At 42.2% G+C, this 16717-nt stretch overlaps 1 protein-coding gene across 3 annotated transcripts in view; it reads right to left on the bottom strand.

Annotated features, from left to right (window-relative positions):
- Positions 1-8842: 8842 nt before the first annotated feature.
- Positions 8843-16717, bottom strand: part of pak2b (p21 protein (Cdc42/Rac)-activated kinase 2b) — a 21692-nt gene continuing 13817 nt past the window's right edge. For 2 of the 3 annotated variants that reach the window (XM_070447570.1, XM_070447571.1), the window contains 12 exons: positions 13338-13488; positions 13219-13250; positions 12947-13054; positions 12701-12833; positions 12523-12586; positions 12327-12375; positions 11974-12086; positions 11665-11782; positions 11404-11503; positions 9900-10096; positions 9587-9724; positions 8843-9407 (listed from right to left, as the gene is read on the bottom strand). In XM_070447570.1, coding sequence (XP_070303671.1) covers positions 9321-9407; positions 9587-9724; positions 9900-10096; positions 11404-11503; positions 11665-11782; positions 11974-12086; positions 12327-12375; positions 12523-12586; positions 12701-12833; positions 12947-13054; positions 13219-13250; positions 13338-13488 — 1290 coding nt within the window. In that variant the 3' untranslated portion in view covers positions 8843-9320. Of the gene's footprint in view, positions 9408-9586; positions 9725-9899; positions 10097-11403; positions 11504-11664; positions 11783-11973; positions 12087-12326; positions 12376-12522; positions 12587-12700; positions 12834-12946; positions 13055-13218; positions 13251-13337; positions 13489-13641; positions 13749-15310; positions 15906-16717 lie in introns of those variants that run through there. The other variant, XM_024004345.2, reaches the window with a different exon arrangement.

Below are 16717 nucleotides of genomic sequence, written 5' to 3'. Positions count from 1 at the left end.
GATTTTTTTACTGGAAATTACTGATAATGGTTGTGAGTGGATGAACATGCACATGTATCTAAGCAAAGGGAGTCCTTTGAGTGCATTGACAATCAGCATGAAAAAAACGATGGACAGGTTGTGTGGATGCACAATAAAAAAGTAATACATTTAAAAGTTAAATGACAATCTTAACAAGGCCCAGAGAGCATACTGACATTAATAGGATTCTTATGTAATTCTATGATTAGAAACGTGTCAAGAGAATTTTCCATCCCAATGATAATAACTATCGATCAATCAATAGCTTTGACCAATCCCCGAGGTTTGTAAGCCATGGGTTTAATCATAAATTAGTCAAAGACTCAGCGTATGCAAAAAATAGTACAGTTTATTCAGAGAACGTTCTGCCGTTCATATACAAAGATATTCCTTTGTATAACATTCTTCTAACCTACGCACGCACACTAACATTAGGAGAGTCCCACATCCCTAGTGTGGATACTTATGTAAATGAGATCTGTATTTAATTTGCAAACATTTTGCTAAAATGTCTTAAAAACATGTTTTCACTGTCATTATAGGGTATTGGGTGTAAATTTGAGATTTTTTTATATTTTATCCATTTTGAATTCAGCTGTAACAACAAAATGTGGATTAAGTCAAGGGGTTTGAATACTTTCTGAACATATATGGGCCAATATACCACAGGCTAATGGCTGTTTCCAGCACTCCGCATTGGCATCGTGCGAAAGAGCAGCCCTCAGCCGTGGTATAGTTGGCCATATACCACAACTTCCTCGGTCCTTATTGCTTAAATAACATGGGTGACCAAAGCAAAACATGTTAATGCATTGGCGGGAATCGAACCGGGCCTCCCGCGTGCAGGGCGAGAATTCTACCACTGAACCACCAATGCTTACTACAACATAAAAATCTAGGTCAATAAATAGTCATTTTTGCATGGCAGCAGTTCCTTTTTGGTAAGAATTTTTATTTATTTTATTTATTTCACCTTTATTTAACCAGGTAGGCAAATTGAGAACACGTTTCATTTACAATTGCGACCTGGCCAAGATAAAGCAAAGCAGTTCGACACATACAACAACACATAGTTACACATGGAGGGTAAAACAAACATACAGTCAATAATACAGTGAAAAATAAGTCTAATAAATTGAGCAAGTGAGGTGAGATAAGGGAGTGAAGGCAAACAAAATATATATATAAATAAATAAAAATATAAAAAGGCCATGGTGGCGAAGTAAATACAATTATAGCAAGTAAAATAAAAAATTAAAACACTGGAATGGTTGGTTTGCAGTGGAAGAAAGTGTTAAAGTAGAGATAGAAATAATGGGGTGCAAAGCGAGCAAAATAAATAAAATAATACAGTAGGTAAAAGATAGTTGTTTGGGCTAAATTATAGATGGGCTATGTACAGGTGCAGTAATCTATGAGCTGCTCTGACAGCTGGTGCTTAAAGCTAGTGAGGGAGATAAGTGTTTCCAGTTTCAAGAGATTTTTGTAGTTCGTTTCCAGTCATTGGCAGCAGAGAACTGGAAAGGAGAGGCGGCCAAAGGAAGAATTGGTTTTGGGGGTGACCAGAGAGATATACCTGCTGGAGCGCGTGCTAAGGAGGGTGCTGCTATGGTGACCAGCGAGCTGAGATAAGCTTGTATATGACCTGGAGCAGTGTGTTTGGCGACGAGTATGAAGCGAGGGCCAGCCAACGATAGTTGTACAGGTCGCAGTGGTGGGTAGTATATGGGGCTTTGGTGACAAAAACGGATGCACTGTGATAGACTGCATCCAATTTATTGGAGTAGTGTTTTGGAGGCTATTTTGTAAATGACACACCGAAGTCGAGGATTGGTAGGATCAGTTTTACAAGGGTATGTTTGGCAGCATGAGTGAAGGATGCTTTGTTGCGAATAGGAAGCCAATTCTAGAGTTTAACTTTGGATTGGAGATGTTTTATGTGAGTCTGGAAGGAGAGTTTACAGTCTAACCAGACACACTAGGTATTTGTGAGTTGTCCACATATTCTAGAGTCAGAAGCCTCCAGAGTTAGTGATGTTGGACAGCGGGGCAGGTGCAGGCAGCGATCGTTGAAGAGCATGCATTTTAGTTTTACTGTATTTAGAGCAATTGGAGGCCACGAAGGAGTTGTATGCATTGAAGCTCGCCTGGAGGGTTGTTAACACCAGGTCAAAAGAAGGGCCAGAAGTATACAGAATATGTCGGTCTGCGTAGAGGTGGATCAGAGAGATCACCAGCAGCAGAGCGACATCATTGATGTATACAGAGAAGAGAGTCGGTCCCAAGAATTGAACCCTGTGGCACCCCCATAGAGACTGCCAGAGGCCCGGCAACAGACCCTCCGATTTGACACACTGACTCGATCAGAGAAGTAGTTGGTGAACCAGGCGAGGCAATCATTAGAGAAACAAGGCTGTCGAGTCTGCCGATGAGGATGTGGTGATTGACAGAGTCAAAGCCTTGGCAGGTCAATGAATACGGCTCACAGTATTGTTCCTATCGATGGCGGTTATAAGATATCTGTTTATGACCTTGCAGATGCTGAGGTGGCACCCATGACCAGCTCTGAAACGCAGATTGCATAGCGGAGAAGGTATGTGGGATTCGAAATGTCGGTAATCTGTTTGTTTGACTTGGCTTTCGAATACCTTAGAAAGGCAGGGTTGGATAGATATACAGTGGGAACAAGTATTTGATACACTGCCGATTTGCAGGTTTTCCTACTTACAAAGCATGTAGAGTCTGTAATTTTTATCATAGGTACACGTTCAACTGTGAGAGACGGAATCTAAAACAAAAAATCCAGAAAAATCACATTTTTATGATTTTTAAGTAATTAATTTGCATTTTATTGCATGACATAAGTATTTGATCACCTACCAACCAGTAAGAATTCCGGCTCTCACAGACCTGTTCGTTTTTATAGAAGCCCTCCTGTTCTCCACTCATTACCTGTATTAACTGCACCTGTTTGAACTCGTTACCTGTATAAAAGACACCTGTCCACACACTCAATCAAACAGACTCCAACCTCTCCACAATGGCCAAGACCAGAGAGCTGTATAAGGACATCAGGGATAAAATTGTAGACATGCAACAGGCTGGGATGGGCTACAGGACAATAGGCAAGCAGCTTGGTGAGAAGGCAACAACTGTTGGCGCAATTATTAGAAAATGGAAGAAGTTCAAGATGACGGTCAATCACCCTCGGTCTGGGGCTCCATGCAAGATCTCACCTCGTGGGCATCAATGATCATGAGGAAGGTGAGTTATCAGCCCAGAACTACACGGCAGGACCTGGTCAATGACCTGGAGAGAGCTGGACCACAGTCTCAAAGAAACCATTAGTAACACACTACACCGTCATGAATTCAAATCCTGGGCAGCGCACGCAAGGTCCACCTGCTCAAGCCAGCGCATGTCCAGGCCCGTCTGAAGTTTGCCAATGACCATCTGGATGATCCAGAGAGGAATGGGAGAAGGTCATGTGGTCTGATGAGACAAAAATAGAGCTTTTTGGTCTAAACTCCACTCGCCGTGTTTTGGAGGAAGAAGAAGGATGAGTACAACCCCAAGAACACCATTCCAACCGTGAAGCATGGAGGTGGAAACATCATTCTTTGGGGATGCTTTTCTGCAAAGGTACAGTATGACTGCACCGTATTGAGGGGAGGATGGATGGGGCCATGTATCGCGAGATCTTGGCCAACAACCTCCTTCCCTCAGTAAGAGCATTGAAGATGGGTCGTGGCTGGGTCTTCCAGCATGACAACGACCCGAAACACACAGCCAGGGCAACTAAGGAGTGGCGCCGTAAGAAGCATCTCAAGGTCCTGGAGTGGCCTAGCCAGTCTCCAACCTGAACCCAATAGAAAATCTTTGGAGGGAGCTGAAAGTCCGTATTTGCCCAGCGACAGCCCCGAAACCTGAAGGATCTGGAGAAGATCTGTATGGAGGAGTGGGCCAAAATCCCTGCTGCAGTGTTGTGCAAACCTGGTCAAGAACTACAGGAAACGTATGATCTCTGTAATTGCAAACAAAGGTTTCTGTACCAAATATTAAGATCTGCTTTTCTGATGTATCAAATACTTATGTCATGCAATAAAATGCAAATTAATTACTTAAAAATCATACAATGTGATTTCTGGATTTTTGTTTTAGATTCCGTCTCTCATAGTTGAAGTGTACCCATGATAGAAATTACAGACCTCTACATGCTTTTAAGTAGGAAAACCTGCAAATCTGGCAGTGTATCAAATACTTGTTCTCCCCACTGTAGGTCTGTAGCTGTTAGGGTCAAGAGTGTCACCCCCTTTGAAGAGGGGATAACCGCAGCTGCTTTCCAATCTTTGGGAATCTCAGACGACACGAAAGAGAGGTTGAAAAGGCTAGTAATAGGGGTGGCAACAATTTCAGCAGATAGTTTTAGAAAAGAAAGGGTCCAGATTATCTAGCCCGGCTGATTTGTAAGGGTCCAGATTTTGCAGCTCTTTCAGAACATCAGCTGACTGTATTTGGGAGAAAGAGAAATGGGGAAGGCTTGGGCGAGTAGCAGAGGGAGCGCAGTGCTGTTGACCGGGTAGGGGTAGCCAGGTGGAAAGCATGGCAGCCGTAGAAAAATGCTTATTGAAATTCTCAATTATAGTGGATTTGTCGGGGTGACAGTGTCCTATCTTTCAGTGCAGTTGGAAGCTGGGAGGAGGTTTCTTATTCTCCATGGACTTTACAGTGTCCCAGAACTTTTTTGAAATTGTGTTGCAGGAAGCAAATTTCTGCTTGAAAAAGCTAGCCTTGGCTTTTCTAACTGCCTGTGTATATTGGTTTCTAGCTTCCCTGAAAAGTTGCATATCACGGGGGCTGTTCGATGCTAATGCAGAACGCCATAGGATGTTTTTCTGTTGGTTAAGGGCAGTCAGGTCAGGAGAGAACCAAGGGCTATATCTGTTCCTGGTTCTAAATTTCTTGAATGGGGCATGCTTATTCAAGATGGTGAGGAAGGCATTTAAAAAAAATATCCAGGCATCCTCTACTGACGGGATGAGATCAATATCCTTCCAGGATACCTCGGCCAGGTCGATTAGAAAGGCCTGCTCGCTGAAGTGTTTCAGGGAGCGTTTGACAGTGTGAGTGGAGGTCGTTTGACCGCTGACCCATTACGGATGCAGGCAATGAGAGCAGGTGATCGCTGAGATCTTGGTTGAAAACAGCAGAGGTGTATTTGGAGGGCAAGTTGGTTAGGATGATATCTATGAGGGTACCCGTGTTTACGGAATTGGGGTGGTACCTGGTAGGTTCATTGATAATTTGTGTGAGATTGGGCAGGCAAGCTTAGATTGTAGGATGGCTGGGTGTTAAGCATGTTCAAATTTTAGGTCGCCTAGCAGCACGAGCTCTGAAGATAGATGGGGGGCAATCAGTTCACATATGGTGTCCAGAGCACAGCTCTGGGGGCAGAGGTTGGTCTATAGCAGGCGGCAACGGTGAGAGACTTGTTTTTAGAGAGGTGGATTTTTAAAAGTAGAAGTTCAAATTGTTTGGGAACAGACCTGGATAGTAAAACAGAACTCTGCAGGCAATCTTTGCAGTAGATTGCAACACATGCACGCAGGGATGAATACATGCAGGGATGGATGCAACCTGGGCCCAAAAAGGTAACACTTTTTTTTGTTGCACTGAAACATGCAAAAAATCCCTGCTAGGGAGAAATGCAGGTTTTAATTAATTAAACAACAAAGAATATGATCTACAGTCTCTGTGTGTAAAATAAAAAGTGGTTAATGTGAACCTAACTCACAGCAAAAAAATGTAAAGGAAGCAATCCAATGTTATTTGTTACCTAGACTTTACTCAAGTCTTAAGAAGAAAAAAAAACAATACACTAATATTGCAGTTAGCCATGACAGCCTTTATAATAGAACACTTGTGACTACACACATACACATTGCACTTGGGGAAAAAACAGCTTAAGTTGAAATACAATGAAACAAACAGGCATTCTATTTTTGCTCTATTATAGTGGCCACTATAGTAGATATCGATCAAGTGCACAAGGCTACATGTGTGCAAAAATAATGTTCACTGAGTAAAACATTTCAATAATCCCCCCTCACTCACACACAAGTGTTACTATCAAGTTCAACACAACTAAAGCAAAATCTTTGGGCTACATTATTACATTGTACACTTTCTGCCTGTGGACATCGGTTCTCACTATTGTAAAGTGGCTGTTCCACTGGATGTCATAAGGTGAATGCACCAATTTGTAAGTCGCTCTGGATAAGAGCGTCTGCTAAATGACTTAAATGTAAATGTAAATGTTCTACAATGTGCCAGCAGAGCATGATACCCTTTGTTGGCATAATTGATCTCTTTCAGGCAGAGAGTACACCTGGCATACCCCTTTTTATCCACTGTATTGAAAAAGTGAGAAAGAGAGAAAGCGTGTGGTGTTCCTTTCACCTCTATAGTGGCATCCAGTTTAAGCCAGGCCCATCTCCAGCTACACTTGTTTAACAAGCAACGCCTCATTTTCACCTATTTGTCTCATTCTGAAAATTAAACACATACTGTAGAGGGAAAAAATACTGTTAGTTCATTAGCTGGTTAACATTTCACACAGATTTCCAGGGTCCAGTAAGCAACTAACATGCTGACCAAACCGGACACGTCGCGTGCGCCAGCGTCGCAAAATAAATTTAGAAATCCACGTTATTCAATTATTGCACCCACACTGCTTGCGCCCGCCAACAAGCGTCTGTGACACCAAGGGCTAAAATAGATGTCGTTCCCATTTCTGACGCAGTTCGTGCTGCAAGTCCTGCCCCTCCCATCTCCTCATTGGTTTATAGAAGCAGGTACCCACGTGCCATCTCCTCATTGGTTATACCCACGTGGGTGATAGAAAGACAAACTGTTTTGCCGGTAGTCGTGGTAATACAATGAACGTTTAGATGCCAATCACCATATAATTGAAACGATAAAAGAGCCTGGAAGGAGGAGAGATGACTAGAAACGATTCGGTTGGCCGTTTTATGTGTGGATTAATTGTCGGAGTAGAGATCCTTGTGCATTTCAGGTAAAATAACAACTCAATGTTTATATCCCAGTACAAATTAGCAAGCTAACTAGCTAAATTACCATACATGTTTAATGCTTTTCGACCTGTCCCCAAATTAATGTCATTGGTTCAGAGTTTGTTTTGATATTTTAACCTGCGTGTTGTGATCGCGTKTGGTGTGGGGTGGCAAAATAAATTTATGCACGATAACGTTACCAGTTAATAGTAACTATCCGAATTGGTTAGGTAGCAAGATACTTAACAATGCTAACAACACTTGTTCCACCACACTTTCTCCATCACCTTGAGAGAGAAGAGACAACCAATATGCTAGTTACAGCATCAGCGTGCGCTCTGGAAAGACCGAGCGGAGAGTTGAAAGGCAATAAAGCAGCGCGTCCCCTGAACGATAACGAAGAGTTATGACCACAGAGACGGTGAGAAGGTGATGAAGCATACTTCCTGAGCTGTAATCGAAAAACAACTGGAAGTTTAAGTCTCTCCAGTCGCTTGCTGCATTCTGTTATGTGAACGATTGGTTTAGCCTTTGAAACATACAGTATTGCTCCAAACGCGCATCACTCGTTGCGTACAAAGCCCCCTTCGCCCAAACTTTTCTCATCGGATCTACACGAATCACGTAGGTCACCTATTTTGGATTCAAAACGGCGAATTTCGCCGAAAGGTGACTAGTTTACATCCCTATAACATGAAATACGACACTCATCATTTGCATCTCAAATGGGAACCATCTAATCAAATTAGAAATCAATACACACATCAATAGTATGACTAGCAGGTGGCGCTCTAGCTCGGAGAAATAGCCTAAACTTAGGAGGCCGAAATAACTTCACCAAAACTGTTGCCACCGCATCCATTACGTGCAGACAGTGCTGCAGAGAATGTACCTTTCTAAATCATGCAACATTTAAATAACAAAATGCTCAATCCAAACAAAACAGATATATACTTGCGACTAGCCCCAGTAACTTCGTATCCATTCAGTGTCACTGTCAAAAGCGATTGTTGATTTTGATATTGGTGAAGTTTACTTTAACAAAATGTAATGCAAAATGCTCCAAATCTTGTTTAAAAATAATGCTCTATTGGAGTGTCATTCCTTGAGCCCACTCTTTGATGGTATCTTACAATGTGTGGCTTTCACGAGTCTCCATTCAAGTTAGTCATAGTATACAGAAATAATCATTCTTAAATCAACAATAAGGACAAACAGCTGCATTTATTTGAATTTGCAGGCAATTGTCAGATTGTTAGTAATCCAAATAGAAAAAAAGAAACATTAAATATACATTGCCTTTTCTAGCCTATAAAAAAGGTACCCGGCCTGATATCCAGTTTTCCGTCTAGTTAGGTACACAATATACACATGAACAAGCACATTTTTTTAAGCTACAGTCCTAAATACACAAAAAGTACAGAATTTGACATATACAATATAGCAAAACATTTTTTTGAGAACAAAGAACGTTGGCCCAAGCAAGAATAAACCCTGTCATTCTTCAATTGAATTTGCACATAAGGGTGCACATCTACTACCAAGGGACTAATGACACAGGAGGAAAATGATGGTAGCACTGCCAAATGAGGCAACCTATATCGTCATCCATATCACCATATTCACGGGAATGTTTTGAAATGTCTGTCCTATAACAAATGAGAAAAGACCAAAGATTAAATGTGGCACCAGGTGGGAATAACGAGAGGCCATTACATTAAGCGAGAGGCCCTTAACGTGATCACAGTGGGGACACAAATGAAATTCAAGTATCAAAATGCCTAAGAGGACACTAACAAGCTGGAAAGGAAGAATTACAAAGAAAAAAACAATTATGGGAAAATAATTTGACACAATCAACAGTACATTAGGCAATGTTTTGCATTTGTTTAAGGCAGTAATATTTCTTCCAAAAAGTAAGAACTAGATATCTTAATTCCATGTTAAATACAAATCTAGCCCCAACATTGTTTTTTCTTGTACAAAATAACTAAGCCTGGATCTGAAAATAAGCACTTTCATTTGAGTTGTCTTCAAACGTTTGAGTGAGAATCAAAGAGTTCATATGGTCAGCGATGGGTTGTGCTCTGGATGTTTTTGGTCTTCACAGTGAGGTTTGTCAGGGCTTATCAGGCTGGAGCATATAGTTGGGTTGTCACTCAGTCTACTGTCTGGCACAAAACCTCAAATCTGGCACAGCATGGGAAGGCATGGTTGTTTGTTCGGTTAATGGTTGCCTTTCATGGCCTCCTTAGCAGCCAAGATGAGAGGTGTAAGACTGGAGAGGGGCTTTGCCAGCTTCAGGAAGGGATGCTAGACAAACAGGAAAGAGGGAGGAAAAAGAGAGTAAGGTTAACATTGGAGCTCATCTCTATTGTAGTACATGCAGATGGTGTAATGATGGAGGCATATACAGCCACATCCAACCAATCAAGTTGACACGAGTAGAAGAGCAAATCACATGGGAAGCCATAGATAAAATGGGGCATCACCTGCAGCAGATCTTTTCCCCCGCCTCTCTTCTCCACATCCATTTCTAGGCAGTGGTTAAGGAAGTCTCTGAAGATGGGGGACAGCTTTTCTGGGTTCTGCAGCTCTGGAGTGCCATTGGTAGCAATAAGGTACAGTGCCTTGGGGAGGAGAGAGTGCAAGACTAGAACTGTGAGATACCTTATGTGCTGGGAAAGTCTGCCTGTTACATCCATGTCAGTCTTGTATCACTATGGAACTAGTTTTTGATGCACTATGATACAGTAAAACAAAGAAATTGCATTTTAGAAGGGTGCTACTCTACGGTTCACTTACTCTTAGCGGGTTCTCATTGAGGTATGGAGGCTCCCCCTCAACCATCTCAATGGCCATGATGCCCAGGGACCAGATATCAACCTTTGGCCCATAGGCCTTCCGGGTCACCACTTCAGGTGCCATCCAGTAAGGCGTGCCCACCATGGTGCTGCGCTTGCTCTGCTCTGGTGTGATCTGGGCGCAGAAACCAAAATCGGCTGCACAAAGAGAAGAGAAGAGAGGTGGGACAACTCAGAGAGAGATGGAGACTGAATGGTAGCACTACAAACAGCAGCACTAGCATAAAAGTAATTTGTTAACTATCCTTGCCAAAATGGTACTTCTCTTTCATAGGATGTAGATTAGTGATTCGATGGGTCAGCTGTTTGTTCACCTGCCTGCAATTGCTAATAACCCATCCTCAACTGCTCAACAACTATATGTGATAAAGTGGAAATCTGAGGCCCGCACCCAACCCTAACCCGCTAATGTAGAAAATGTGCTGTAGGCTACAGTCAAAGAAGGATTTTTTGACAGGGGGTGCAGGATATTTTTTGTGTGCCCGATTTAGATATGTTTCTGCTTATACTTTCCAACATTTTGGTAGGCCATTTGTTAATCAAGTGTCTATAATTATATACATGTAGCTTCTCTTTAGTCATTATATGGTGCCCTAGAAGACTAAATAAACCCTTACTCAACAGAAAATGTAATAGATCAATGGAATCAATGCTTCAATCTAGTTGACATCGGTAAAGTTCTCTGCTTATTTTCATCTCTGCTTATTTTGCGGAACAGACGTTTAGGGACCTAGGAGAAAATGCAGTAACAAATAAATAAAATGGGAAAGATTTTCTGTGTAAAATTTCCAAATGACATCAGCTTGGATTTTATGTGGTTGAAATACTATCAGCTTTTTAATTCTAATTATTTATGACATTCTGGGGTACAAGGGTTTATTTAGTCTTCTAGGGCAACCTATAATGACAGAAGAGAAGCTTGACTACCAAAACGTTGGATATTATAAGCAGAAACATATCTAAATCAGGCAAAACAAATCCTGCACCCCTTGTCAAAAAATCAATCTGCCGTCTCTGACTATAGGTAGCTGTTATGGATTTTATGAATAATGACTAAATTATGTATACATTTAACGTAGAACAATAACTAAAACTACCCTGTCATTGTGTGATTGTATGAAATTTATTAGAATCATACCTCTATAAATCTGATGTGTGTAGTTTTAGTCAGAATTAGGACAAGGACTTTTTGTTCCTTTTTAGTATGTAAGCAGGGTGCAAGTGTGAGACTCAGATTTTCACTTTATCACATATAGTCGAGCAGTTAAGGATGGGTTATTAGCAATTGTGGGCATGTGCGAGTGAACAAGCAGCTGACTCACGCACCCCTACAACTGTCAATAAGGTAAATATCTACCCCCAACTATTAGTGCTTTTACTTCCTCTACAACTCTACATAGACCATGACCAGCCTGGGGTTGTTTAGGGGGTAGAGGGAGACTCACTGAGCTTGACAGAGCCATCCATCCCCAGTAGCACGTTGTCACTCTTGATGTCACGATGGATGACCTGGTTCGCATGAAGGAACTCCAGTGCTTGTAAACACTTCAGATTGGGAAACCAATGAGAGGGAGAGAGAGAGACACAGAAAGGGATGGTTATGAAGGAAAAAACAGTCAACAAACACACACAAGTTTCTCACCGAGCCAGTGTTAAAGGGTAAATATGTAAAGGTTAACGCTGTGTGCCGTATAAGAGCTGGTCACCTCTCTGCAGACAGCAGCTATCTGAGCCTCGTCCATGCAGGTCTCTGTCACCACATCAGTCAGCGAGCCACCAGCCAAGTACTCCATCACCACATAGAGCTCCCCTCCCACCAGGAAACTGACATAAACACACACAGACACCAAAGCCAGAGAGGTCGTTAGGATATATTGTATTGTAAAAAATTGTACACCCAATGTGTTCCAGGACCTCTAGAGTCTCACCATCACCAGGAGAGGAGGTTTGGTACATCGAACTGACACCAAAGTTAGTGATGTTAAGGTTAATTATATATTTGACCATTCTATTACCTGTCTACGAAGTTGACAATATTCGGGTTCTTTAACTCTTTCATCACCATAATTTCATTTATGATCAGCTCCTTCTTGGGCTGCTTCTGTAGGTTGATCTGTTTAATGGCTACCTGTGAAAAACACCCAGAAAGAAGGAAACGTTCAACATGAGCCTCTAAAATGGGTAAGTGATTAGTTATCCTGCAATTTCTCATCTGCTGCCAGGCTAACAGTTCTCAAACTCTTTCCCCATTTCTGACTCTCTTGTCGTCATTCCTCTACTCTTTCAATATTTCCTTCCTTTCACTTATTCTCCTCTACGCATCAATCCCCAGTCAGTCGACCAATGACAACCCTTAATTCCCCTTTACCTCTTGTCCTGTGGCGACATCAATGGCTGTGTACACTGTCCCCGAAGCCCTGTGTGTGGACAATGTTTACATATTTTTTTATAACTCGGACACACACACACACCTCTGTCACACTCTCCCCATGCACAAATAAGGCCCCATACACACTGCACTCAAATACACCCCAATTACCACCTTTAAATAAACGTACACTTACCCCTGTCCAATTTTTTCATATCTCGTGTACTTCTTTTTGGGATCTCCAATGCTGACTATAGTTCCTGAGGGCAAATATATTATTATTATACAGACCAGACCAATACTGATTTCCCCTGACAAACGGGTCTTAATAACTACCTGTAACATTGCTATTGTAAAAGATATAGTTTGTTTACTCAGTTTGTCCATGATCTCCTCGTCTGACATCTTTCCCTTCTTCTTCTGTCTGTCTACAGACTTGGAGGCCGAGTCTCCATCTGGACAGGTGGCTAGAGCGGGGATGGGGTCAATGACGGAGCGAGTGTACACCTGCAAGCCAACACACAAGGCACACACAATAAATAAGCATGAGAGAATAAGGTCGAAAGAGAGCAAAAGCGAAAGAGAAGTTGAGGTTGTGAGCTCCATTCAAAATGACTCACACTCTTAGTGTATTCTGGACGTGGTGCCACAATGGGAGGGGGAGCTTCATCATCATCATCAATGTCCTTGATATTGGTCGATAAGGGTTCCATGACATTTTTGACCGGCTAATGCAAAATAGAAGATATAACACACATTTCATACATAGCCCACACATATATCTGTCACATATTTTCTGGGCTGCCATGAGTGAGGTCAAGGAACAAGAAATCGCAGCACCATATTATTCAGGTAGCTAGTAAGTCATCACTAAAACAAATGTAGTACTTACAGACTGGGGTCCTGTGGGGAAACCATCCTTTTCTAAAAATGAAAGGGAAAAAAATTGCAATCTTTAAAAAGTCTGTAACAAACAGAAAACAGTCAAGTCTAATCCATATGAAAGTTCACCAGAGGAGGAGAAACTGAGGTATTTCTGGCGGCTGTTGCCCGTAGAGTCATAGAATTTGAGCACGTCGAGAACAGCCTGTGGGTTCTTCTTCTGCTCGGACTTGGTGATGTTTGATGTCTGGAGAAGTCGTGCCCATTGCTCTGGCATGCCCTATCAGAGAGGAGGATACAAAGAGATGGGGTCAGGGGTCAATCAACTAACTCGGGTAGAATCAAAAACAAGCAGTACTATGGTCCTCCAGGCTGGGATTTGAGTATCCCTGGAATAAGAGTTGAAAAGTCGGAAGAAAGTGACCGTACTCACAGTGAACTCCCCAGTGACAGCATCAAAGCCAACGTGGATAGTGTGTTCAAAGTCTGAAGGCGGAGAGATCTCTGGTCGTTCTTTGTCCCGGTCTTTCTTTCTACCACCTGAAAGTCATCAAATAAACCATCATTACATTCTCTGTTAATAAATGTGCTGAAACGTAAATCAGATCCAACAACGGATAGACTGAAATTGAAAAGACCGAAACGCAACTACTCCTGCCACTGGATAGTCTGATGCATACAGATGGAAAGTAACATAAAATGGATTGGTTCTGAACTAAGATACACTGAATGAAATGTAGCCTCTTAATGCACCTTTAAAAAAAAAATGGCTGTGGCTCCATAGGTAACTGTCCCATCCAGCCCCCTGGATCTTTTTTTCCCCAGAGCTGAAGATCCGAATCACATTCTGCACATGTGTTTCTCTACTTTCACATTTCTCACTGTCAATTGTGAATAATAATTTTTCAAGTTCTAGCGGTGAAACGTCCATGCAGCATCTGCATACCAACCATTTGATCTCAACAAGGTTCATAGAGATATGCATTTAGGTTAGATCTTCTTGAGTTATACAGTGTTGTTTTGAATTATGTACAGAGAGCAAATTTTAGAGCAGATGATGTTAACTGTAGCATAGCCCGTGTTTAGTTTCAATCAAAGCTCTTATTTTGTCTAGTGGCGCGGGCATGACAGAAATGCGACCATTCGCACAATCATCCGAAAATCTTATTAGAAATTAGGTGTTTTTTTGTATTCCAGTAACGTTATACCAGGGATGAGCAACTTTGAAGGGGGTGTACTAGGGATGAGCAACTTTGAAGGGGGTGGGGGCCACACAAAACTGTAATCCTGCAATTCTACACATTTTGCCATAGGGTGGTGTAAAAAGTTCGCAGTTTTGAATATGATATCTGAGTGAGACTGACTAATAAAAAAAAATCAATGGGGGCCCCCCGGCTGGTAACTCAGGGTTAACAAGTTAGACCATTTTCTAAGTTAAACTAACTGCCAGCTAACACATTTTAGTAGACATGGGCTAATTGACTGACATAAGAGAAAAACTGCTGATGCACAACCAAATTTCAGAATTGTACCTTGTGTGTTCTACTATTCTAACTTGCAACAGTAAGTTGAAACCCCGACTGAGGGAATTGATCCAAGTGACTTCAAAGCCCGCAGGCCGCCAGTTCCCCATCCCTGCGTAATACTATGCAATTCGGTACTGTTATGTAGAATGATATCATTACCGTGTGATCTTGCAGACATTTATTCAGCTTTGATCTAACATGAGCAGAATCTAATATGCGCAGAAGCTTCGGGACCTTTGGCTGTCTGTAAGATGGTCCAGAAAAGTTGGATCCACAGCCACTCCGTCACAAAAATAGGACAGTTGACAAATGCTTAAGAGCAGTGGTTTCCAACCAGGGACACTAGGACCCCAGGTGGTACTGGGCCTATCCACCAGGGGTACTGGGCCTATCCACCAGGGGTACTTGAGAAGACTCATGAGACCATAGGCCTACTGGTAAAATGCACAAGGGGGTACTTCAGGGGTACTCTGGGGCAGAATAAAACTCAGTTGGTGGTATAGTAACCGAAAAAGGTTGGGAACCACTGCTTTAGATCCCCTGCCAGTGCACCACCTCTATGGACTCGTGTCTCACCTTTCTCTGCTCCTGAGAAAATTGAGATTATCTTGTTGCGGGGTTTCCTTTCTTCTGGAACCGAGGGCAGGGGCTTGGAGCTGTGATTGGCTGAGAGCGGGTCCTTACTGGAGCCTGTGCTGAAGATGGTGCTGCTCATCCTGACTGGGGGGGCTGGGGGCTTGTCCTCAGGATCCCCGTTATCACACATGGCCGCAGGGAGCAGGGAAGGACAGAAAGAGGGTAACAAAGAGACAGACAGGAGGAAAGAAAGCGCTAATGTGCACAATAGACAGAGGTGGGTGCAGAGAGATCAGGAATGGGAATCAGAATAGAAGGAGAGCATGGGGTGATATCTGCGAGAGAAACAGAGACATGATCAGTTTAACTACACAAATGACAGGTGTACAAGAGCACATGCACATTGCATAACATATTAGGTGGTATTTGATTTTGAAGAGGCCAGTCCAGTTTTATGGTTGTAAACTGGTTCATGTTTATCTTGAGGTGAAACTGACTTTACACCGCAGAGGAGCACCTTTATATAGACAGGAAGATTGCTCTGTCAGAACTCATTTTCTCTCTGGCAACATACGAATAAAGTACCAGTCAAGTTTGGACACACCTACTCATTCAAGGGTTTTCCTTTGTTTTACTATTTTCTACATTGTAGAATAATAGTGAAGACATCAAAATTATGAACACATATGGAATCATGTAGTAACCAAACAAGAGTTAAACAAATCAAAATATATTTTATATGAGATTCTTCAAAGTAGCCACCCTTTGCCTTGACAGATTTGCACACTCTTGGAATTCTCTCAACCAGATTCATGAGGTAGTCACCTGGAATGCATTTCAATTAACAGGTGTACCTTGTTAAAAGGATAAAGTAATCCCCTGGATGTAGCACTGCTAGTTTTCTTAGTTGATTGACCCCCCCCCCCCCCCTTGTATCCTCCTCGCTGATAGGGCATGCCAGAGCAATGGGCACGACTTCTCCAGACATCAAACATCACCAAGTCCGAGCAGAAGAAGAACCCACAGGCTGTTCTCGACGTGCTCAAATTCTATGACTCTACGGGCAACAGCCGCCAGAAATACCTCAGTTTCTCCTCCTCTGGTGAACTTTCATATGGATTAGACTTGACTGTTTTCTGTTTGTTACAGACTTTTTAAAGATTGCAATTTTTTTCCCTTTCATTTTTAGAAAAGGATGGTTTCCCCACAGGACCCAGTCTGTAAGTACTACATTTGTTTTAGTGATGACTTACTAGCTACCTGAATAATATGGTGCTGCGATTTCTTGTTCCTTGACCTCACTCATGGCAGCCCAGAAAATATGTGACAGATATATGTGTGGGCTATGTATGAAATGTGTGTTATATCTTCTATTTTGCATTAGCCGGTCAAAAATGTCATGCGAAC

The sequence above is a fragment of the Salvelinus sp. IW2-2015 genome, linkage group LG16, assembly GCF_002910315.2.
Source record: "Salvelinus sp. IW2-2015 linkage group LG16, ASM291031v2, whole genome shotgun sequence".
NCBI classification, from domain to species: Eukaryota; Metazoa; Chordata; class Actinopteri; order Salmoniformes; family Salmonidae; genus Salvelinus; species Salvelinus sp. IW2-2015.
Note: the sequence above shows the minus strand (reverse complement) of the source record. Positions and strands in the feature narration are given on the sequence as shown.